Source organism: Aquarana catesbeiana, linkage group LG04 (assembly GCF_042186555.1).
Source record: "Aquarana catesbeiana isolate 2022-GZ linkage group LG04, ASM4218655v1, whole genome shotgun sequence".
NCBI lineage: Eukaryota > Metazoa > Chordata > Amphibia > Anura > Ranidae > Aquarana > Aquarana catesbeiana.
This window is the reverse complement of record NC_133327.1, coordinates 263,686,626-263,710,990: the sequence shown is the minus strand read 5'-3', so window position 1 is coordinate 263,710,990 and position 24,365 is coordinate 263,686,626. Positions and strand designations below refer to the sequence as shown.

The 24,365-nt window shown below is 40.0% G+C and overlaps 1 protein-coding gene across 1 annotated transcript in view; it reads right to left on the bottom strand.

Annotated features, from left to right (window-relative positions):
• The window catches only part of MUC4 (mucin 4, cell surface associated), a 245,720-nt gene that overhangs the window by 117,569 nt on the left and 103,786 nt on the right, over positions 1 to 24,365 (bottom strand). Inside the window, exons 40-49 of the mRNA XM_073626452.1 lie at positions 22,395 to 22,574; positions 16,969 to 17,109; positions 14,731 to 14,850; positions 14,382 to 14,587; positions 9,443 to 9,521; positions 8,470 to 8,643; positions 8,237 to 8,338; positions 2,142 to 2,378; positions 1,806 to 1,943; positions 1,168 to 1,346 (exon numbers count right to left, since the gene is read on the bottom strand). Of these exons, the coding sequence (XP_073482553.1) occupies positions 1,168 to 1,346; positions 1,806 to 1,943; positions 2,142 to 2,378; positions 8,237 to 8,338; positions 8,470 to 8,643; positions 9,443 to 9,521; positions 14,382 to 14,587; positions 14,731 to 14,850; positions 16,969 to 17,109; positions 22,395 to 22,574 (1,556 nt within the window). The remainder of the gene's footprint in view (positions 1 to 1,167; positions 1,347 to 1,805; positions 1,944 to 2,141; positions 2,379 to 8,236; positions 8,339 to 8,469; positions 8,644 to 9,442; positions 9,522 to 14,381; positions 14,588 to 14,730; positions 14,851 to 16,968; positions 17,110 to 22,394; positions 22,575 to 24,365) is intronic.

Sequence of the window (24,365 nt, the reverse complement as noted above, 5' to 3'; positions counted from 1 at the left end):
ATAACCCAAAATGTAGTAAAATATGAAGGATGATTTTTACCCCAAGTAAACAGATAACTAACATGTCACGCTGTAAAATTGCGTATGCTTGCTGGAATGGCGCCAAACTATGGTACTTAAAAATCTCCATAGGCTACGCTTTAAAAATGTTTCCAGGTTACCAGTTTAGAGTTACAGAGGAGGTCTAATGCATATTATCCTGCTGGTTGTCATATGACGCCCAGTCAGGATAACAGAACCACTTCCCGGCGTCAATCTGCTATAGGCCGGACGGGAAGTTGTTAAAGAATTGTTTTGCTTTATGATTTATTTTATTACTTATTTTATTTTTAAACTGTTCTTTTCTTCTTTTTTTTTTTTGGATCACTTATATTGCTGTCACGAGAAAACAAGAAATGTAAACATCTCTTCTGACAAAAATAAAGACCCCACATCTCTCCTTTTCAGTGGAAAGCATCAGATTAAAAAAAAATGATCTAATGCTTTTAAAAAAAAAAAAAAAATGGCCTTGTTTACATCGGCCGTGAACCAGAAGTGACATCATGTCACTCCAGGCCTCCTAGGTCATAGATATGAGTGGAGGCCGTCTTTGCTCTGCTAATCTCTATGGCCAGGTGCCGCCAACGATGGTTCAGTTCCCAATGAGTCAGGTAAGCCCAAGAACCACCAGAAAGTGGCAGGAGGGTAGGACTATCCCTCCACCACTCTAAAAGTGATCCAACGGCTAAGCAGCAGCTTCAGAAAATTTTAATACCGGGGTTATGTCATCTAGCTGCAGCCATGACTCCAGTATTAAACTGCAAAGTAATGATGTAAATTCCCAGTTAGGCGGTCAGCAAGTGGATATATATATTATATATAAGATAATGAAAGGAAAAAAGCCAGTTTGTCAGGCCAAAAACCCATACCGCCTTATCTTTACATTATTATGGGATTGGCAAATGTTTAATGATCTGTGGTCAAATACTTTCAACCACAGATTATATAAAGACTCCGTTTATAAATCTGACAATATTTGGTATTATATAACATAAAAAAACTGTACAGGGGTCAGTATCTGATACAGAATGGTCTTTTCCGTCCTATTTTAGCATTTTGGTATTTTTGAAAGCTATTTAATCTTTGAAAACTAGAACTATCCATGTATATGATATTAATCTGACTTACAGCAAGAGAGCTATTGTTGATTTTCGTTGCCAAGGTGTAATTACACTGAGCTGGAAGATTACAGTTACAGACCACAAAGCTGAGTTGGAGGGCAGATGACAGATTTTTTGAGTCAGTAGCTACAAGGTTGAATGTAAATCCTTCTGTACTTGTCGGTATCCATGTTAGAGATCCGCTTGCTGTTAAAAACATAAAACATTATTAATCTTTGCTCAATACTAAAACAGCTTTATATATGAGAATTATATAAAGGGAAATGCTTAATAATTTACTGCTTTTGATTAACAAACATGTTTTAATAAGTGCCCAATCCCCATGACTAAGCTCCAGGGGGCAGAGTGAAATGCCTTGTGGGGTGTGGCCCGGCAGTAGCCCAGGCTGAGGTTGTCTCCCTAATACCACTATAGGACTCAGTGGATGTGTGACATTAGGGATCTTTCCTCTCTTCCTTCCAATGTTTTAATAAGTAGCATTCACATAAAAAATGTATTTTGTTAAATGATGCTTCTCGTCTTATATAGGCTTTTTGTTTAAAGAAAAAAAATGTTTGTTAAGAGCAATCTTCTGTGTAACTCACTAACTTGCCATTTAAAAAAGAAGAGTAGCTGATACATATTTAAATATGTGCAATTACTCACACAAATAAATTTCTGTGCTTGTGTTAGGGTTGCCTGAATAAGTCACATCCATCTCATTGGAAGTATAATTTACTGTAATACTGGTGCTCATGAAGGTTTGAATGGTTGTATTGCCAATGATTTCAGGAGGTATGGCATCTGAAACAGACAAGTATAATATCCATTACTGAAAACCATAACAATGGAAACACTGAGGACTTACTGGAAATTTGTGGGGGGGGGATGTTAATATATTCCTTGCTTTTGATGAATTACACAAGCAAGTTTGGCGATTAACAATATATATTGTGATGTAAAATAATTAAACCACATACTTGTTATAATAAAGATACTTACTCAAAGTTTCATTAACTGCCTGTAAGGAGTCAGATACACTTAATGTTGCTAAGCCCACGTTTGTGTTGTTGGTGCTCATAGCATCAAAGATACATCCTGTGTTATTGCCGCATAAAGTTTGCAACTCTCTGTACTGTGTTGAATTTTGAGCTATCAAATCTCTGAAGAAAATTGGAATAAATACGCTTCTTTCTAATACTTGCACTATTGTAAACAAGTTATTCTCTTTGGCCTCCCCTATATGGTGAAAGAAAAAAAGAACCCAATATTCAGAATTAGAAAGACAGGTTTGCCTAGTAATACGAGTTATATGTTGGAAATCATTTCTGTTATTCAAAGAAAAACGAGATGTCTGAGAAGGTTATAAAGATAACACACAACAAAACAAATTATAAGGAAATAAGGCTTTTAATAGATATACAGTATGTTCACTTCATGTAGAAGAAAATACAGATTACACATCTTGGGGGCATTTATGTTTGCTGATTAAATATTTTAGGAGAAAATTTTCATAAGATAAAATAAGTAGGGATGTTATAATAATGCATTAATTTTAGTGAATTGACCCTGGTGTGTGAACAGGTCTTCACTGAAATGTGAAATTCTTCTAAGAAGAAAAGTGCTTATCATAAATTACTAGCATTAAAGATCATACTTTTAAAGGGATTGTATATTCTTTTCAATGTTTTTAGGCATGTATGTGACAAAGATCAGCTTGATGTAAATAAACATTTCAGTGTGCAATAAAGCAGAACTCCAGCCAAAATACTAAGGTAAAAATAATAATCCATTAAAAAGTAAAATAAAAATGCAATTTTTATTGCAATATTCACTTTCAATCACGAGCTCTCCATTCAGTACAGTACTTTTTTTTCCACCACAAGGTATCCCCAGTCTGATGGCCAGAATAATTAAAACAACTTCCACTGAGCCCCAAGTCATCCTTGACCCACCCCATCCTATGACTAGAGAGTGAAAGGGGAAGCAACACAGTGATGAGCTTTTCTGTTTGTCACTCTGCTCAGCATGCTCCTTGTCAGTACATGAATGTCCTGCTTCCTTCTGCAGTTACTTTCTCTCACACTCCATCCCTGCCTAACAAGGAGTGCAATTGGTTTATTCCAAGTCAAATTCCACTTTAAAAGGTTTTAAAAATGTGTTTCTATGTATAATGTATTGTGTGGGTTAGGTGACGTTGCCAAGCTCGACAGCCGGCAATCACACTGGATGGAAACATTGATCGGTTTTATTGGATTGAAATGCGCTTTTTAATGTGTTGTTTGTGAGTATTCTGCCCTTTGCTGTACTCTTAATAAATGTACTTGTCAGTTATACTGCGCAATTAAGTTTTTTATACCTATCTACATGATGTCCTGATGTGATGAGATTCTGTCTAAGGAGGATCCTATTGGTGTTCATCCAATCTATCTTCCCATGAGTATGGTGAAATCTAAGTGGAGGATTTTCAAGCGTATTTGACTGCTTTTGATTAAGTAGTGCACTCATTGGGGTAAGAGTCAGTGTAAACCTTTCCTTCTTGGTAACGGATTCTTCCCAGCACTTTCCTTTGTGTGGACCTACACCTATTGGACTGTTTATTGAGATGTCCTATTTTCTCAACATTGGGACTTGATTTGATTGATAATAATTATTTGCGCTGCACTTTATGATTGATGTATAATGTGTAATTATAAATAAATATGAGGGTAACCTACTTCCTGCTCTTCAGTGCTGCACAATAGTTTTGCTTTATTGCTCCTCCACTTTTATGTGAGAATATAGGTCAGCCAATTCATTGATAACAATACATAATCTGTGTGGCTGATAAGAAGGAAACCTGAGTGTTTGTTTTCTGTAGTAGCTAATGTGCAAAACTATATAAGTTAACATATATATATATATATATATATATATATATATATATATATATATATATATATATATATATGTTAACTTATATAGTATATATATATATATATATATATATATATATATATAGAGAGAGAGAGAGAGAGAGAGAGAGAGAGAGAGAGAGAGAGAGAGAGAGAGAGAGAGATAATATACACAGTATATACAGTTGTGCTCATAAGTTTACATACCCTGGCAGAATTTATGATTTCTTGCCCATTTTTCAGAGAATATGAATGATAACACAAAAACTTTTCTTTCACTCATGGTTAGTGTTTGGCTGAAGCCATTTATTATCAATCAACTGTGTTTACTCTTTTTAAATCATAATGGCAACAGAAACTACCCAAATTACCCTGATCAAAAGTTTACATACCCTGGTGATTTTGGCCTGATGCACACAAGTTGACATAAGGGGATTTGAATGGCTATTAAAGGTAACCATCCTCACCTATGATCTGTTTGCTTGTAATTAGTGTGTGTGTATAAAAGGTCAATGAGTTTATGGACTCCAGACAGACCCTTGCATCTTTTATCCAGTGCTGCACTGACGTTTCTGGATTCTGAGTCTTGGGGAAAGCAAAAGAAGTGTCAAAATATCTGCGGGAAAAGGTAGTTGAACTGTATAAAACAGGAAAGGGATATAAAAAGATATCCAAAGACTCGAGAATGCCAATCAGCAGTGTTTAAACTCTAATCAAGAAGTGGAAAATGAGGGGTTCTGTTGAAACCAAACCACGGTCAGGTAGACCAACTAAAATTTTAGCCACAACTGCCAGGAAAATTGTTCGGGATGCAAAGAAAAACCAACAAATAAAAGGTGAAATACAGGACTCACTGAAAACATGTGGTGTGGCTGTTTCAAGATGCACAATAAGGAGGCACTTGAAGAAAGATGGGCTGCATGGTTGAGTCACCAGAAGAAAGCTATTACTACGCAAATGCCACAAAGTATCCCGCTTACAATATGCCAAACAGCACAGAGACAAGCCTCAAACCTTCTGGCACAGTCATTTGGATTGATGAGACCAAAATTGAGCTTTTTGGCCACAATCATAAATGCTTCATTTGCAGAGGAGTCAACAAGACCTATGATGAAAGGTACACCATTCCTACTGTGAAACACATCGTTGATGTTTTGGGGATGTGTGAGCTATAAAGGCATTGGAAATTTGGTCAAAATTGATGGCAGGAAGCTGCACATGGGACGTACTTGGACATTCCAACATGACAATGATCCAAAACACAAGGCCAAGTTGACCTGTCATTGGTTACAGCTGTGGCGGCCCATCCATAGGAGGCGCTCGGGCGCCGCCTCCCCAAGCTGAAAAAAAATGTCACTTTTATGCCCAGTACACACGATCGCACATTCTGACAACAAAATCCATGCTTTTTTTCCGACGGATGTTGGTTCAAACTTGTCTTGCATACACACGGTCACACAAAGTTGGTCGTAAATTCCGAACGTCAAGAACGCTGTGACGTACAACATGTACGATGAGCTGAAAAAAATGAAGTTCAATAGCCAGTGCGGGTCTTCTGCTTGATTCCGAGCATGCGTGGAACTTTGTGCATCGGAATTGTGTACACACGATCGGAATTTCCGACAACGGATTTTGTTGTCAGAAAATTTGAGATCCAGATCTCAAATTTTGTGTGACGGAAATTCCTATGGAAAATGTGTGATGGAGCCTACACACAGTCGGAATTTCCGACAACAAGGTCCCATCGAACGGGGGCATGTGTACGAGGCATAAGAGTGACCGGGCACCGGACATGCGGCAGTCTATGGGAAGCTTCCCAGCTGGCATTTAGGTGATTGCCGGCTGGGAAGCTGATTTGCCCGTGTTTAGGGCGTGTGCAGGGCGCAAGCTGTGTGCCCGCACACACTCCCACTCTACTTTGATTGGTCAGTATGGACAGTAGGACAGTGGGTAGTACTATTTATGTCACTGTGGGGGACAGGACACTGGAAGAGAGGAGAGTGGGTGTGGGCGGTGCTATATACATCACTTCCGGTTTCTCGACTCGGAATCTGAGAGCGGCGCCATTGAAGGCAAGTGCTGGCCATCTGCTCTCCTGAAACCCGGGCTGCGGCATATGCTCTAGCCAGTTACCTCCAGCCCCCCCCACCAGCGCCAGCACCAGCAGCACCCCCTCCCTGCGTTGGAGCTCCACTCTCTCTGCTCTCCAGAGTCCCGCCAGCAGTGTACACTATCCGAACGGCAACACCTGTGACCTTCCCCTGACGGCTCCCGTGGCTTCAGTGGTGGTGACTGCTGCTGGACACACAAAAACAGTCAGTCACCCGGAGACAGGTGAGAGCCTAGGGGGCATGAGGGGTGGTAGGTGCCCAGGGGACTGGTAGTAGGTGCCTAGGGAGCATGAGAGGTAGTATGTTCCCAGGGCTGGAAGCTAGCAGAGTATAGGGAGCCAGGGCCAGCAAGTGCAATGTTCTGTAGACTTGCCAGTATAAAGGGCAATGTTCTGCAGATATCCATTATATGGAGCAATGTGCTGCAGAGTTATACCTTAGCTGCCTGGCTGGTGAGATACTCTGCAGAATACAGTATCTCATAATGAGTTTGTTCACATTGCAATGAATGTTCTGCAGATATGCCACTACAGAGGGCAATTTTCTGCAGATATGCCACTATACAGAGCAATGTTCTTTAGCTATGCCATTATACTGAGCGATGACCTGCAAAAATGCCATTATACAGATTAATGTTCTGCAGATATGCTATTATAGGGAGCAATGTTCTGCAGACATGCCATTACACGAAGAAATGTTCTGCAGACATGGGCTTATACAGAGCAATGTTCTGCAGACATGCCATTATACGGAGCAATGTTCTGCAGACATGCTATTATATGGAGCAATGTTCTGTAGACATGCTCTTATACAGAGCAATGTTCTGCAGACATGCCATTATACAGAGCAATGTTCTGCAGATATGCCATTATACAGAGCAATGTAATGAAATGCTATATACCAGGCTTTGTGAGAAATGCTATATACCAGTTTTTTTGAGAAATGTTATATACCAGGCTTTGTGAGAAATTATATATACCAGGCTTTGTGAGAAATGCTATATACCAGGCTTTGTGAGACATGCTATATACCAGGCTTTGTGAGACATGTTATATACCAGGCTTTGTGAAAAATGCTATATACCAGGCTTTGTGAGAAATGCTATATACCAGGTTTTGTGAGCAATGCAATATGCTATACTGTGTGATTCTGGGCTGTATACTCTGCTGCGATTCTTGCCTGTATACTCTGCTGCGATTCTGGGCTGTATACTCTGCTGCAATTCTGGGCTGTATACTCTGCTGCAATTCTGGGCTGTATACTCTGCTGCGATTCTGGGCTGTATACTCTGTCCTGTGATGAGCTGTCTTGAGCTGTATACTCCTGACACTATGGGTGGAAGCAAGTCGAATACAGGGAACGGAGTGGGTGGATGCTATAAGAGGTGGGGCTTATAAGTGGGAGGGGTCAAAAAGGAGGGGCGGGTCTGGCGCCCCCTCATTCTAAAACTTCACCAGCCACCACTGGGTTACAACAGAATAAAGTGAAGGTTCTGGAGTGGCCATCTCAGTCTCCTGACCTCAATATCATTGAGCCACTCTGGGGAGATCTCAAACGTGCAGTTAATGCAAGACAGCCCAAGAATTTACAGGAACTGGAGGCTTTTTGCCAAGAGGAATGGGTAGCTTTACGATCTGAGAAGATAAAGAGACTCGACCACATATACCACAAAAGACTTCAAGCTGTCATTGATGTTAAAGGGGGCAATACACGGTATTAAGAACTGGGGTATGTAAACTTTTGATCAGGGTCATTTGGGTAGTTTCTGTTTTCATTATGATTTAAAAAGAGTAAACACAGTTGATTGAGAATAAATGGCTTCAGCCAAACACTAACCATGAGTGAAAGAAAAGTTTTTGTGCTATCAATCATATTCTCTGAAAAATGGCCAAGAAATCATAAATTCTGGCAGGGTATACAAACTTATGAACACAACCATATATAACTAAATACCTTTTCCTTTAAGAAAGAAATACAATGAAAAAAATGACCAAAATGTGTATATAATAAGGTTCTTGATGTCTAAATGCCTCCAGGCATTTGTAAAGCCAAGCTTCTCATGTTATGAGATAATGTGAAACAAAGCACTCACATAGCAATCCATAATTATATATAGCTTGTTCCGAACTGTCTGAGGGGATGGTTGTGCCATCTGGTCTCATGAAATCATCACTCTGGTTATTATTCCAGGTACCTATAAAAATATTGTGTTAGTAAACAAGAATTAATAATGCACAAGACATTTCTAAAGTTGGAAATAATGGGAACCTGAGAGTGCTGGGTCCATAGCATTGTCAGCACTCTCTGTATAAGACAAATACATACCTAGCAATCCTTTAGTTTTACCAAGAAACTCATTTGGAAGATTGGACACAGCACTAAACATCCCAGAATACTGAGACACTGACACAGACAGAATCCCTTCAAAGGTTGCAGTGATGGAGTCATTTTTAAGTAAAAAGACGGTTGGGTTGGTGTCATTAATCTCAGCATCCATGTCTACAAATCAGAAAAACATACACAGATTGTTACATTTACATAGCACAAATATACATTTTCAAATGAACAACAGGGTCAAGTCACTAAAGTCATTAAATATTGATGGTATTATGTGTGGCTGCACACATTATTTTCTCAGTTATACAATGAGAGGTTTTTTTTTATAATTTACTAAAACTTTTGTGTATCGACAGTCAGATTTGCTGCATGCATGGTAAACTATTGGTTGGGTTATTACTTCTCAGAATACATCCATCTTCTGACTCGCAGGAACTAGAAGATCTGTTTGGCGTCTTATGTTGAGGGTAAATAATCTTTTGTAAGATAAAATACTACATCGTAACAAAAGAAGGCTTTTAGTGCTTAAATAGGATTTTTTTTTTAAACATGACCATGACCATGTGATATAATGACATCATTAAAAAGTATGAAGTTTTCTCACAAACTGGTATCTCTATTTACCCAGGTACAACCAGGCAGGTGACATAGGAAAAAAAATATTTGCTTGGTGTAAAAATGAACCAAAAAGTAGAAAAAACATTTGCCTGACTATGCAGTGAGGCAAGTGTGTATGGGTTACAGCACTATAAATCTTTCGGTAGGTAAAACAACTTCATATATTGCTTACTGTTTTTGAACTATTTTACCTTCTAAAGTTTTTTTTTTTACAAATCTGACTAACCTCTGAAATCATAATGGCATGATAATTGTCTATAGTCCTCATGTAAGCTTTATGGACCGTATAATGAACTGTCACCTTTTTTATTTCCACTGTACCAAGGGATATTTATGTACCTACCTTCTGAGGAAGTGAATGACACATTTTGACCATTTATACGGGTAGTTATACTGCCATCACTTTCAAGATACCACTCTACCTGTAAAAAATAGCAGAGAAATTATATAAAATTTTAGATATAACATACTTCTATGACTGTTTTTTCACCTTTTTGCCCTATGGTTCCTGTGTAGTGGATCTCCACATTCTATTGGCGGATGGCGTTGTTCGTCTTCCTTGGTAGGTGGGTGGGACTCTCACTGTCTTCCTGCCCCCTTGAGCTGGTGATTGGCTGGCGGGGGCGTGTGCGATGTTGTGCCTTTTCAGCGGTTGTTATGATGGAAGGGGTGTGACACTGGGACCGTGATGTGGTGTGTCCTCTTTGGCGCAATGGCGCCAACTGCTTAATCTGCCCACCTGTAAACATTAATTGGTGGCTATACATGCCATGAAATGGGATCCGCTCCCTCATCCTACATAGACTCCCTTATGTTGTTAGGGAGGTGAGGAGTCCTTTGATGCTGACATAGGGGACAATCAGACACTCCAGCTTACTTGTGGCTAGTGTACCTAATATCAGGAGTTCCGGGTGAGTGTTTGATTTGGGTGACATTTACATATAATCCCAGTTTGGTATACCTTTTATTATGTATGTGAAGGGAAGGGATGCTAAAGAGGGTGGGTATTTACTCTAATAATTCCAGTAATTACAGGCAGTATAAATAACCTGAGTAGATATGTTTTTCTAAACTGGGGAGTAGGGGTGTAGTTTGTATTCTACAGGGCACCAACATTAAACTATTCTTTTGCCCTATTTCACACATTGTTAGATGTGTCTGCATGGGTTTGTTTCATATTGATTACCATGATCTCCATATGATATAAGAAAAAAAGGGGGGTTGAATCGCGCTAAAACAGATTGGTGATCATACACATCATCACCAAACCAAATATTTAGAACTAAGTGAAGAGTTCCCCTTTAGTGTATACATAATATACAAAACACATGTCAAATGAATAATCAATCCAAAAATAAAATGTTCAAAGTGATAATAAAAAGTCCATGTATAAAAAATAAATCACCCAAGTGATATGAAAGTATCTTAAAAAAGTTCCAAAAAACATAAATTCTTGCTGTAAGAAAAAAGTGTGCTTGCTCCACCACCGTGAAATCAGACTGGCCGCTTACCAGAAACTCATGATCCCCCGTTACAGAGGATCAGAGAAAGCTGTTTGTTAATACTGCTTCGAACCACGACCAATGGATCAGAGACCTTATACCGAGATGGGACATCAAAGACTGCAGGGTCAGGCTAAAGATGTTCACACTGACAGGTACTCAGACATCAGCCCACAGCATTGCAGATACGGTCATAGAAGGGAAAAAAGGCTCCATATAGTGTAAAATCATTGACTTTATTGGATAAGTAAAAAGTTAAACTCACATGTTAGTAGACAATAGTAGGCATGTAGTGTAGTCTGGAGCGCCGGCCGGAAGCTCACAGACAGCCCGTCCTACTGGAAACAACAGCAGCAATGGGAGGTGACGAGAACACGTCGCTCTGCCCTACGCAGCGTTTCGTGATAGAGTCACATCATCTAGGGGCCCCTGTAACGGGGGATCATGAGTTTCTGGTAAGCGGCCAGTCTAATTTCACGGTGGTGGAGCAAGCACGCTTTTTTCTTACGGCAAGAGTTTATGTTTTTTGGAACTTTTTTAAGATACTTTCATATCACTTGGGTGATTTATTTTTCATACATGGACTTTTTATTATCACTTTGAACATTTTATTTTTGGATTGATTATTCATTTGACATGTGTTTTGTATATTATGTATACACTAAAGGGGAACTCTTCACTTAGTTCTAAATACTTGGTTTGGTGATGATGTGTATAATCACCAATCTGTTTTAGCGCGATTCAACCCCCCCTTTTTTTTTCTTATTTAATTTCACTGTGTTTGTGTTACATAGATGAATCGTGGCTATAATTGTTATTGTTTATGTATTTCACTGTAGCGCAGTTATTCCCCTCATTTTTCTTCTCCATATGATATACCTTTTCAGATTTTTTACAACAAACGCTTTTAGAAACTTGGTGTCCTTAAAGAGCTATATGTGGACTAATCCAGGTGACCAGAAGGTGGTGGCAGTTGACTATTTGAAGATCATAAATCATGACTCCATTTATTTGTTTTTGTATACATCTTTGAGGTATGTGGCAATACAGTATTGTGCCATCATACCTACTGATATATTGAGATTGGAATTGATATTCATATTTCTTATTCTAGTGTTTTGACTGTGAAATATTTTTCCTGAAGAAGCGGGCTATGTCACGTGAAATGCAACTGCGTTGAAGTTCAAGCAAGTCCCTCATCTCCTACTGCAGTAGGATTGATGAGCATCTACACTGTTCTTATGTTTATTTCTGTGGTATATGTGTATATTTTCTTGTTTTCTTTCATTTTTAACCTGTACAAATAAATATCTTTGATACTTTTTTACTACATTGGTACCGTTCTAGTCCTTTCAATCTAGTAGTTAGTTTTTTTTTTTTTGTGCAATTATCTTTCAGGATGAGGTACCGGACATCTATTGTCTAATTATTGAGGGTTCTCGTATGAGTCCCTCCTCCCAGCATTCATTTTCAGTACCAAAAAGTGTTTCAGTTTGGACTGTCAGAACACACCAGTATTTGGCCATAATTAGAAGGTTTTCAAAGTTGCTGCAAGAATGTGCACACATCTCTAAATGCTTGCAATTGTTTTGTTCTCCTGACAGTCTCTTTAACCACTTGAATGTATTCAGTACAGATGCACAAAACATGCATATATATTTTTCAATGCATGAAGTCCAAAGGGCAACACAGTAATTTTTTTTCACAATAAGGAAGCAATTACTAAAACACATGAAGTACCCTCTAGTGTACTATAAGTAGCATGGCTAGGATTTTTGACAGAGTAGGTAAATTTCCAGGCTTGGCTGGATGTGTTTTGATCTGGGTTGGGAGTAGCTCAGAGCAGAGCTGGTGACTCACAGGCAGCATCACCAACACCTCCCACTTATTTCCAGAATGTTCTGGTGTCTTCTGGAAAGGAAGGAGGAGAGGAGAGGTGGAGCTGCCTGGGGTGTTCTGAGAAGCCCTGACCGGTCCCCAGCTTGGATTGGCAGGGGGAAGGCCTCCTTAAGTGCTTGGGGTCAGCCCAGCTGGGGGAAGAGTAGTTCGGGTGGAAGCTGGAGATGGAGTACTAGGCTGTCGTGGCCTCTGAGGGAGCTCCTCAGTCTTGGGGGTGACCTTGGGCCTGGGCTCGGGTGCGGACAGGACCCTCTAAAGACACACAGAGGTGTCCTGGACAGGTGGCATGGGAGCACGGAGAGGACAGCAGGAGAGTACTGCCGGGTAAAGTCTCCAGGGAAGAACTACAAGTCTCAGCCAAGAGGGCTGGTGAGTGTCACACAGTCGGGAGATCTGGGAGGCATGCTTGGGAAAGTGCAGTCTGAGATGGGGGCAGAGACAGAGGAGTGGACTGGGGTGTCACAGGCAGTGGAGAGAGAGGCAGCTGCAGCCCAGAGGGCTGGCAGGGCCTGAAGGTGTGGTACTGGGCTCAGTAGCCATGTGGACAGCTAGGACTACCTACCTTTTTGGCTACACCATAGGGGCCTGCGGTCCCTGCCTGCAAAGGGCATTTGCTAAGTTCTGGCTGACCCAGGCCTGCAATCAGTGTTAGCTGGTCCTGAGAGCTGATCAAGTGATGTGTGTAGTAATATGCCCAAAACGTGCTCGGCCATTTTAGTATACAAAATGGCTTAAATCTGCAACTATCAAATACTGTTTGGAAAGATGCTGGCATAAGCACTGTACTATATATATGTCATTGTGGGTTGGTTTGTCTGGGACAGGATGCATGACTTATGATTCATAACCAGATGGCCTGTTGACCCGTGTTAACTCATGATGACATATCTTAGAGGGTCACTGACTTGTATAAGCCATATATCGCTGACTTGTTTAATTATATTCATGATATTAATGATATTACTGTATCCCTTTACTAACCACTCCCCCCTCCCCTATTGTAATTGGTAAAACTGAACCAAACATAAGCTGTGTACACGCCCAATAAAGTAGGCATATTCTTTGAGCTTATTCCGTGTATCTTGTGTTCATTAAAGTGCCTCACGGTACCAGGGGGGGGGGTCTTTCGGTGGTCTACAGTATTAATCCTTGCCTGGTCTGTCATGTACCTGGAGTACCCTTAAAACCCCTTCAATGTGCTGGAGGAGTAAGGAGAGATACTCTGCGAGTAAGTATGTGATGGAGCTGAAGTGAGGAGATGTATAAACAAGGGTGTATATAGTTGTGTCCCAAGCTATTTTACTTCAATCAAGTGGGCATCCCATACTTCCCTTAATCCATCCAAGTTCAAATCCTTTCAATTAATATAAAAAAAACAAAGTTCAAGGCCTGGTTTTCTGACTGTGAATGGAAGTGAACTGTGTGCCTAGTTGTGCAGGGTAAGAGACGGACCACAATACTCAGCAGCCCCTATGGGGGTACCGCTACACACACACACACACACACATACTAAAATAAATAAAAATTAAATTCATTTAGAGGCTGATTCACTAAAGGAGCTGAGAATCTTCCTACAATAAAATTGTGTAAACATGCAAGTGAATATTTACATAAAAATTCTCAACTCTTTTAGTAAATCAGCACTAATGCATATGCTCTTTTAGCTTCATTCAGTTCAGAGTGCAAATAGGAACTTAATATATATAATTCATTTTTTTGTTGTTGTTGAAAAAGTTCCTATATTTTAACAAAGTATACACTTTTAGCACAGTATTATTAGTATTTTTGTTGTTCTTGATTTGCTGCTTTCGGGCATCACTAAGACATATCTATTATTTATTTAAGCTGAAATGTGACAATTTTCATTTGAATGAAACTTACTGTAACACTGCCATTACTGGAGGTGTATTGTGCAGCAAATGCTGCGAAGTTGGTAGCCTGTGCAGTGCCAGTCTGCACTGTACGTCCTTGTAGAATGAAGGTCATATTTTCAGCTGATGCATTAACAAGTGTGAAATCTCCAAGTCCATTGAACGTGTAGCTGAGACCATCCAGGGTTGTGATATGAGGATCTCCAAACATCCATCCTGTAAAAGGTAAAATAGCTAGCGTGAGTGTGTACTTCTAAGAAAATTTTTCTTTTGAAAAAAATAAGGCAAGTCTTTACTATAGTGTAGATTTATATTAGTTATTTATTGATTATAGAAACAAGGAATAGTAAATAGTTTACCAGGGACTAAAGGCCTGTAATTACGGCAGCTGATTGGGAATCTCTTCTCCATGTACATAGAGCAAAACTGGGGATCATCCACTCCATTGCAGCACGTCTCAAAAGCATCCAGTTCAGGGTCTAAGGAAAAAAAGTGTGCTAAACATGAAAACTGACTTTTCAAGGACTTTAGAATCTTTAAACTTTTTAAACATATGTATGTGAATGTGACCAGCACCATGATGATTAGATGTCAAAATGTGCTAAATTTCTCATTTAATTTTTTTTGTATTATTGCAAAACATTTTGCACTTGCATCTCAGTTTGCAGAGCTATATGTACAACTAAAGATCTACAAAATTAGACTAAATTATTGATACTCAGGTATTTCTAATGGATGGAGGGAAAATTGTGGATATTTTATCTATACTATTCAACCAAAAATAAAGGTTGGATAAAATAGCTGCGTGTCAATAATTTAGGCTAGTCTTGTGGATTTATAGGTAAAATTAAGCAGCAACTAGACGGCAAATTGGAAATTGAATAGGTTGATATTCTGCCCATTGAAATATAAATTAACTAACATATGCCTTTATTGGTTAATTAGCTCATGGCACATGTATACCTTGTCACCCATAATTGCCTATTACATATACTAGTCTGCTAAACTGATAATTATAGTTCATCCAATAGACATGTTCATAAAATGGACATTGAATGAAAGCGGACCTTGCACTAACAAACAAGGTCCATTTAATACCTTGTGGTTCCTCCTTCATAAGAAATTACTGCAATAAAGTAAAAAAAGAAAAACTGTGGGGGGAAAAGTAAATATACACCCAGCTTCTGCACTGCAGGGGGTACCCTCATACTCCTACCTGTAAGATACCTGAAAATGCTGAGTAATCCACACTTAGCAAGAAAAGGCTCCAGTATGGTGCAAAAGCAAGATTGCAAAATGTAAGATTACTCAGCATTCCTATGATCTCACAAGAAGCATGGCAGCACCTTCATCTAGACTCTACATGCAGAAGTCAGGAATAAGGTAAGTATAGTTCACTTTCCCAAAACATTTGTTCAGCAGAGAGGGTTACTGAGCTGTGTGTACTGCACTGTAAATCTTGATGTGTAGCTCCAGACATTTTTTTTCTTGTAATTGTGATAGAGCAAGGTGGGGTTGGACCCTCCATTGGGGTTTTTATTGCTGTCTTAGACCTCATTGTGGAGATTTGCTCACGTTTCTTGTCCAGCTGATACTATTGTCAGTAGAACAGAAAGTGAAAACAAATGTATTCTAATAAAAATGTTTTTATTGTAGCTTTGTCCCCAGAGAAGAGATAATCTTTTACTTTCTGTTTTGGTGATAATGTAAAGAGAAATATCCATGAAGGGGAAAGAGCAAAAAAAAACCCGATAGACGTTCTAACCCTTCCCAAATCTACCAAAAAGTCTTAACAACTAGACAAATAAAAGAAAAAATACCGCGCTATGAGCACAAAATAATAAGTGAAAAATGCAGCTGCAACAAAAAACACAAATATCGGTATAGTAAACATGAAAAAGAAAAATAAGTGCTCTTGCAATATAATAGTTATCCTATATTAACGAATCGTAAGTAAAGAAGTATATTTAAATCAAAAGGTGGTGGTGAACGTTCATAAAATACTTGAAACATAAATAAAAGTCCATTCATAAATAAAAGTTCAGTGAAAGAAAAACAGGTGAGTCAAATATTCCATCTATTGGAATCACCTGTTTTTCTTTCACTGAACTTTTATTTATGAATGGACTTTTATTTATGTTTCAAACATTTTATAACCTTTCACCACCACCTTTTGATTTAAATATACTTCTTCACTTACGATTCATTAATATAGGATAACTATTATATTGCAAGCGCACTTATTTTTCTTTTTTACCAAAAAGTATTGCCTAGAGTTACACTTTAAAGTAATACCTCAAAAAGAGTATTCAGTAAAAAACATGAGTATTTCCTTTATCGATCTGTAAATATGTCACTGTTTCTTTCTTTAGCATAGACTCTAGAGTCTATGAAATTGAGATACTAAAGGAGTGTTTCATTACCTTACTGAAAAAAAGGTAAACTTTGTTGAGTTTGCATATCCACTCATGTCTTTCAGAATTAAAAAAAGGATTTCTCCTTGCATATATTTAAATGACTGAAGGAATTACATCTTCGCTTTGCTTAGAAAACTTTTGCTTTAACTTTAGTAAATGAACCCCAGTATTTTCACTTACCAGACTTAGAAGATGCAGAGATCCAAGCCCTTTCTTGGAACCCTTCTAGGAACTGATTCTTCCGGTAGTACACACACCTTATACCAGCTTTAAACCGACTGAGAGATGTGCTGCGGAGCAAGCTGATTGTGCTGCTCCCACCTATAAGTCCCAAATACAAGATAACAACATTAGAAATTCTCAAAATTAGTCATAGTGCCTAAATTACAATTCTGCAGCTAAAAATCCCTTTTTACATAAAGAGACAAACTTCTTCCATTCAGTAAAGAGTACAAGGAGCATAGTGCTAATTTTTATAGTGATTGTAAAGCCTCTTTTTTATGTATAAAAGAAAATAACAAACAAGTTATACTTACCTTGGTTTTGCACAGATCAGCTCAGATCCTCCTCTTCTCGGGTCCCTCTCCGTTGCTCCTGGCCCCTCCCTCCTATCTAGTGCCCCCACAGCAAGCAGCTTACTATGGGGGCACCCGAGCTGAGCTGCAGCTCCGTGTGTCCATTCAGACACAGAGCTGCCATTTGGTCCCACCCCCTCTATCTCCTGATTGGCTAACTGACTTTGATTGACAGCTGCAGGAGCCAATGGCACTGCTGCTGTGTCTCAGCTATTCAGGAGGGAGAGTCAGGGATGGCCGAGGGACTCGTGGACATCGCTTGACAGAGATGGGGCTCAGGTAAGTATTAGGGGGTGCTGGGGAGGCTGCTAAACACAGAAGGCTTTTTATCTTAATGCATAGAATTGACATCAGCAACTAGTCTGACTTTAGTAAGGCAATTTTGGTTGGTTGCTATAGGTTACAGTTTTTAGGAATTAAAACGTTGGTCTTTTATTGAAAAAGGCCAAAATGGGCCAGTGCTTATAATGTAACAACACAATCTTAGTTTTAATTATATTTTATGCATGATTTGTACATTCTTAACTCTTTAAACTTGTAATAGAATAATGGAGAATTAAAAGCAAAGGGAAAGAAATATAAAAAAATGAGGTGGGGAATTGAAAGGAAAATTAATTGAAAGAAAAGAGAAGAAAAAAGGAATCTTTAAGGAACAGCAAAGGAAAGAAAAGGGAAAGAGAAGAAAGATGGAGAATGGTAAATTAACCACTTGCCTACCGGGCCATAGCCAAAAGACGGCTACAGCGCGGTCAGAATCCTGCTCTCGCGAGCCCCCTGGGGCGCGCACCCGAGAACTTCCGTGACCATCACGGATCACGGTAAACGGCCGCTAATTGCAGCTGTTTACCATGTGATCGCTCCGTCAAATGACGGAGCGATCACATGTAAACAAACCGGCGTCATGTCATGACGCCGGTTCCTCCCTCCCCTCTGTGTACCAATCGGTACAGTGCGAGGGGAGAGGGGGAGGGATCGGATGGCAGCACCGCTGTGGGCTGCATGTGCAGTGCTCACAGCGGTGCTCAGTAACAAATACAGTCACATCCATCCATCCCTCCATGCTCAGCCATCCCTGCAATACTCTGCAATACACTCTGCAATACACCCTGCAATACACCCTGCAATACACCCTGCAATACACCCTGCAATACACCCAGCAATACTCTGCAATATACCCTGCAATATACCCAGCAATACACCCTGCAATACACCCTGCAATACACCCTGCAATATACCCTGCAATACACCCTGCAATACACCCTGCAATACACCCTGCAATACACCCTGCAATATACCCTGCAATATACCCAGCAATATACCCAGCAATACTCTGCAATATACCCTGCAATATACCCAGCAATACACTGCAATACCCCGCAATACCCCACACTACTCTGCAATACCCCGCAATACCCTGCACTACTCTGCAATACCCCGCAATACTCTGCAATACCCCACAATACCCCGCAATACCCCACAATACCCCGCAATACTCCACAATACCCCACAATACTCCGCAATACCCCGCAATACCCTGCACTACTCTGCAATACCCCGCAATACCCTGCACTACTCTGCAATACCCCGCAATAGTCTGCAATACCCCGCAATACCCTGCACTACTTTGCAATACCCTGCACTACTCTGCAATACCCCGCAATACTCCGCAATACCCCGCAATTTTTAACCAGTTCCCGCCCGCCGTCATATGACGTCCTTGACTTTGTGTGGGGATATCTAAATGATGCCTGCAGCTACAGGCATCATTCAGATATCAGCTTTTTCAGCCAGCGATTCCCTACACCATAAGAATGATCATAATGGCTGTTCCACTGCTTGATCGTTCTTATGGGAGGCGAGAGGGGACGCCCCCCCTTCCCGCCACCCTCCGGTGCTTCAACTGACTCCGCTACGATCGAAGCCAGGATCGTTTTTTTTTTTTATTATTTCAGGCTTCCCAGCCTAGAGGTGAGATGTGGGGTCTTATTGACCCCATATCTCACTGTAAAGAGGACCCGTCATGCCATATTCCTATTACAAGGGATGTTTACATTCCTTGTAATAGGAATAAAAGTGATCAAAAAAATAGTTTTTTTGGGAAAAAAGTGTCAAACTAAAATAAATAAAGTAAAATGAACAATAAAAAAAAAAAAGCGCCCCTGTCTGTGTGCTCGCATGCAGAAGCGAACGCATACGTAAGTCCCGCCCACATATGAAAACGGTGTTCAAACCACACATGTGAGGTATCACTGCGAACGTTGGAGCGAGAGCAATAATTTTGGCCCTAGACCTCCTCTGTAACTCAAAACATGTAACCAGTAAAAAATTTTAAAGCGTCAACTATGGAGATTTTTAAGTAGCGAAGTTTGGCACTATTCCACGAGCGTGTGCACTTTTGAAGGGTGACATGTTATGTATCTATTTACTCAGCATAACTTTATCTTTCACATTATGCAAAAACATTGGGCTAACTTTACTATGTTGTTTTTTTTTAAAGCACAAAACTGTTTTTTTTCCAAAAACAAGGCGTTCGAAAAATTGCTGCGCAAATACCGTGCGAGATAAAAAGTTGCAACAACCGCCATTGTATTCTCTAGGGTCTTTGCTTAAAAATATATATATAATGTTTTGGGGTTCTATGTAATTTTCTAGCAAATAAATGATTATTTTTACATGTAGGAGAGAAATATCAGAATTGGCCTGGGTGCTCCAGAACGCCTGGAGGTGCTCCCTGCATTTTGGGCCTCTGTATGTGGCCACGCTGTGTAAAAGTCTCACACATGTGGTATTGCCATACTCGGGAGTAATAGCAGAATGTGTTCTGGGGTGTAATTTGTGGTATGCATATGCTGTGTGAGAAATAACCTTCTAATATGACAATTTTGTGAAAAAAAAAAAAGTAAAAAAAAATCTTGATTTTGCAAAGAATTGTGGGAAAAAATGACAATTTCAAAAAAACTCACCATGCATCTTTTCAAATACCTTGGAATGTCTTCTTTCCAAAAAGGGGTCATTTGGGGGGTAATTGTACTTTTCTGGCATGTTAGGGTCTCAAGAAATTAGATAGGCCGTCAGTACTTCAGCTGTGATCAATTTTCAGAGATTGGCACCATAGCTTTTGGGCTCTCTAACATTCGCAAAGACCAAATAATATACACCAAGTTGTACTTATTTTTACCAAAGATATGTAGCAGTATAAATTTTGGCCAAAATTTACGAAGAAAAATTACTAATTTGCTAAATTTTATAACAGAAACAAATAAAAATGCATTTTTTTACCAAATTTTCAGTCTTTTTTCTTTTATAGCGCAAAAAATAAAAAAACCCAACGGTGATTAAAGTGGGGTTCCACCCAAAAAACAAAAATACCTGGAAAAATTCTAAAAAAAAAAACAAAAAAACATTTGGATATTTTTTTTTTTTTCACTTACCTCTAAATGCCTGTTGCTCGGTGGTCCCTCGTAGTCTGCCTGTTCCTCTGCCTGGGCTGGTGACATCACTTCCCCCCAGGCACAGGAAGGGCTCCGCTCTGCTCCCTCCCTCCTGTCAATCATCTGGGACCCATTACAGGTCCCAGGTGTTTGAGCGGCCAATCACGGCGCGCAGCGCCACTCGCGCATGCGCAGTGGGTGCCAGGCTGTGAAGCCACAGCCTGGCGCCCACAGTTGAAATGCCGGCGCCGCATCGCTGGACCCAGGGACAGGTAAGTGTCCAATTAAAAGTCAGCAGCTGCAGTATTTGTAGCTGCTGACTTTTAATTTTTTTTTTTTTTTTGATGGCCCCCCTGGGTGGAACTCCTCTTTAAATACCACCAAAAGAAAGCCCTATTTCTGTGAAAAAAGGACAAAAATTTCATATGGGTATAGTGTTGTATGACTGAGTAATTGTCATTCAAAATGTGAGAGCACCGAAAGCTGAAAATTGGTCTGGTTAGGAAGGGGGTTTAAGTGCCCAGTGGTCAAGTGGTTAAAAGTGAAAAAACTAGGAAAAAGGGGCAAAGAGAAGAACAATGAGTAAAAGAAAGGAGAAAGGATAGCAATGGAAAGAAAGGAGAAGAGAAGAAATATGCAGAATGGGGAATGAAAAGTGAAAGAACTAGGAAGAAAGAGGAAAGAAAAGAACAACAATGAAAGGGCAAAGGGAAGAACAATGGGGAATGAGAAGGCAAATTAAGTGGAAAGGTGAACAAAAATTGAGACTAATGCCCCGTGCACACGGTCGAACATTGATCGGACATTCCGACAACAAAATCCTAGGATTTTTTTCCGACGGATGTTGGCTCAAACTTGTCTTGTCACACAAAGTTGTCGGAAAATCCGATCATTCTGAACGCGGTGACGTAAAACACGTACGTCGGGACTGTAAACGGGGCAGTAGCCAATAGCTTTCATCTCTTTATTTATTCTGAGCATGTGTGGCACTTTGTGCGTCGGATTTGTGTACACATGATCGGAAATTCCGACAACGGATTTTGTTGTCGGAAAATTTTATAGCAAGCTCTCAAACTTTGTGTGTCGGAAAATCCGATGGAAAATGTGTGATGGAGCCTACACACGGTCAGAATTTCTGACAAGGTCCTATCACACATTTTCCGTCGGAAAATCTGACCGTGTGTAAGGGGCATAAGAAGGGACGTAGAAAGTAAAGAGATGGGCATGTAGAGAAGAAGGGACATAGATGCAGAATGGACAGAAAAGATGGGAAATGAAAGCAAAAGGTGAAGTAGCTTTTTTGGCAAAAAGTAAATAAATCAAAATTACATCAAAGGGATACTTCCAGGTGTCATCATAACTATTAAGAGTTAATGGTCCCATTATTAGCTCTTATATTAATCCCATGGTTAAAGTTGGTTAAAGTGAACAGAAACATTTTCTCCTTTATGTTTTACCAAAATGTATATATGCTGCATTTCAATTTACAAATGTAAATCATAATTCTAGTGAAAGTTTATAGTTGCCCAAAGTAATAATCACATCCAGTTTCATTTTATAACTTTGGTACTAAAAATTACATTGGGCATGCTTTCTGTACCTGCTTTTGTTGTTCTGAACCGGAAATCAGAGATCCCTTGTCTATATAAGCAAGGACAAGAGAGCAAGCCTGAATTCCATGATGATGGCGACGGCTCAGCATTGTACCACTTCAGGCAATTCATACGGCTGTTATCCAGACGTGTACTGTTCAGCAAATATAATTTGAGACCTTGCAAATCTGCAAATAGAGATAGAACACTTATACTGGATAAAAAAAACAGTCATGTAATACATAAAAATATCACAAATAGATACAACATTAGTAGATAATTGATGCAATGGGGGTTATTTACTAAAGGAAAATCCACTTTGCGCTGCAAGTGCACTTGGAAATAAAGTCGCTGTAGATCCGAGGGGGACATGCAAGGAAAATAAAAAACAGCATTTTGGCTTGCACATGATTGGATGATAAAATCAGCAGAGCTTCCACTCATTTCAGATCTACCCCTTAGATTTAGAGCGACTGCACTTCCAAGTACACTTTCAGTGCAAAGTGGATTTGCCTTTTGTAAATAACTCCCCATGGACAGATAAACATTTACTGAGGCAAGTTCCCTGTAGAAAATGCTTGGTATGGAACTAAATATGGAAATTCAGGCATGTTTTTGGGGGGGAAGAAGAGACATACCAAAAAAAAAAACATGCCTTCTAGCATTTTTTTCCATTCTGCTTTAACTAAGCTTCAACTCAAAAGTGATGAGTATGTTATAAAATGAAAAACTATGCAGCATAACTTTCTTTTTCTGTTTCTGCTTCTATTTTAAAATCAGGTAAGCCTATAACTACATGCGTAGTTTAGGAGATATTTACCTTGTAGTGCGTCGATGTCATCGGTGCATGCTCTGTAAAGAAAGGCCCTCTGTGCCGTTTCTTCACTAGCAAGTGCCGTGACTGACGGCTCCTGCGCGCATGCGCAGGAGTGACGTCACGTGACTCCGGCCAGTCACAAAGCCGGAGTCCACGGCCCTCGGAAGGTAGACGGTCGAAGATGGATGCGGCTATCAGCGGGAACAGCTGGGATAGTGCAGGCTTTGTTTGCAGGTAAGTGCCACATAATGGGCTAGTATGCGATTCATACTAGCCCATTATGCTTTTACTTTGCAGCGGAAAAAAGAGGAAGTAAAACCCATCAGGGTTTACTTCCTCTTTAAAACAGGTATTCCACCAACAAGTAGTCATGCAGGGCCTCTTATGACACTCCACACCCAGTGAGCAGGGACGCTTATCAGATGGTAGGGACCACATATCGCTAGGATGGTTAAACAGGCAGGCAGAACAACCTCTGCAGGGTATATGGAACCGAAAAACCTCTAGGACACTCTGATAATGAGATGGATCCTCTATTGTAGTCATACTCACAGCGGGATCTCTGATGGCAAAGGAACTGGATCCTCCTCGCTCACTCCTGCAAGTCTACTACGGTTTCTGTCAGTCTCCCTCCTAGACTCGGCTTCCTCTTTCAATTGCTGTTCCAGCAGGGGTTCCGCCTCTTCATACACACTCACTGACGCTCCCTGAGTGTGTATGAAGAGGCGGAACCCCTGCTGGAACAGCCAAGTCTAGGAGGGAGACTAACAGAAACCGCAGCAGACTTGCAGGAGTGAGCGGGGAGGATCCAGTTCCTTTGCCATCGGAGATCCCACTGTGACTACAATAGAGGATCCATCTCATTATCAGAGTGTCCTAGAGGTTTTCCAGTTTAATATACCCTGAAGAGGTTGTTCTGCCTGCTTGTTTGACCATCCTAGCGATAGGTGGTCCCTACCATCTGGTACACGTCCCTGCTCACTGGGTGTGGAGTGTCATAAGAGGCCCCGTATGACTACTTGGTGGTGGAATACCTGTTTTAATGATTTTTTGGACTTTTATATGTTTCAATTATAAGAAGTCACTCTCTGCACAACTTTAAACCAATTTATGCAATTTTAGATTTAATTGCTATTTGGAAGTCATTTATGCACTGTATGTA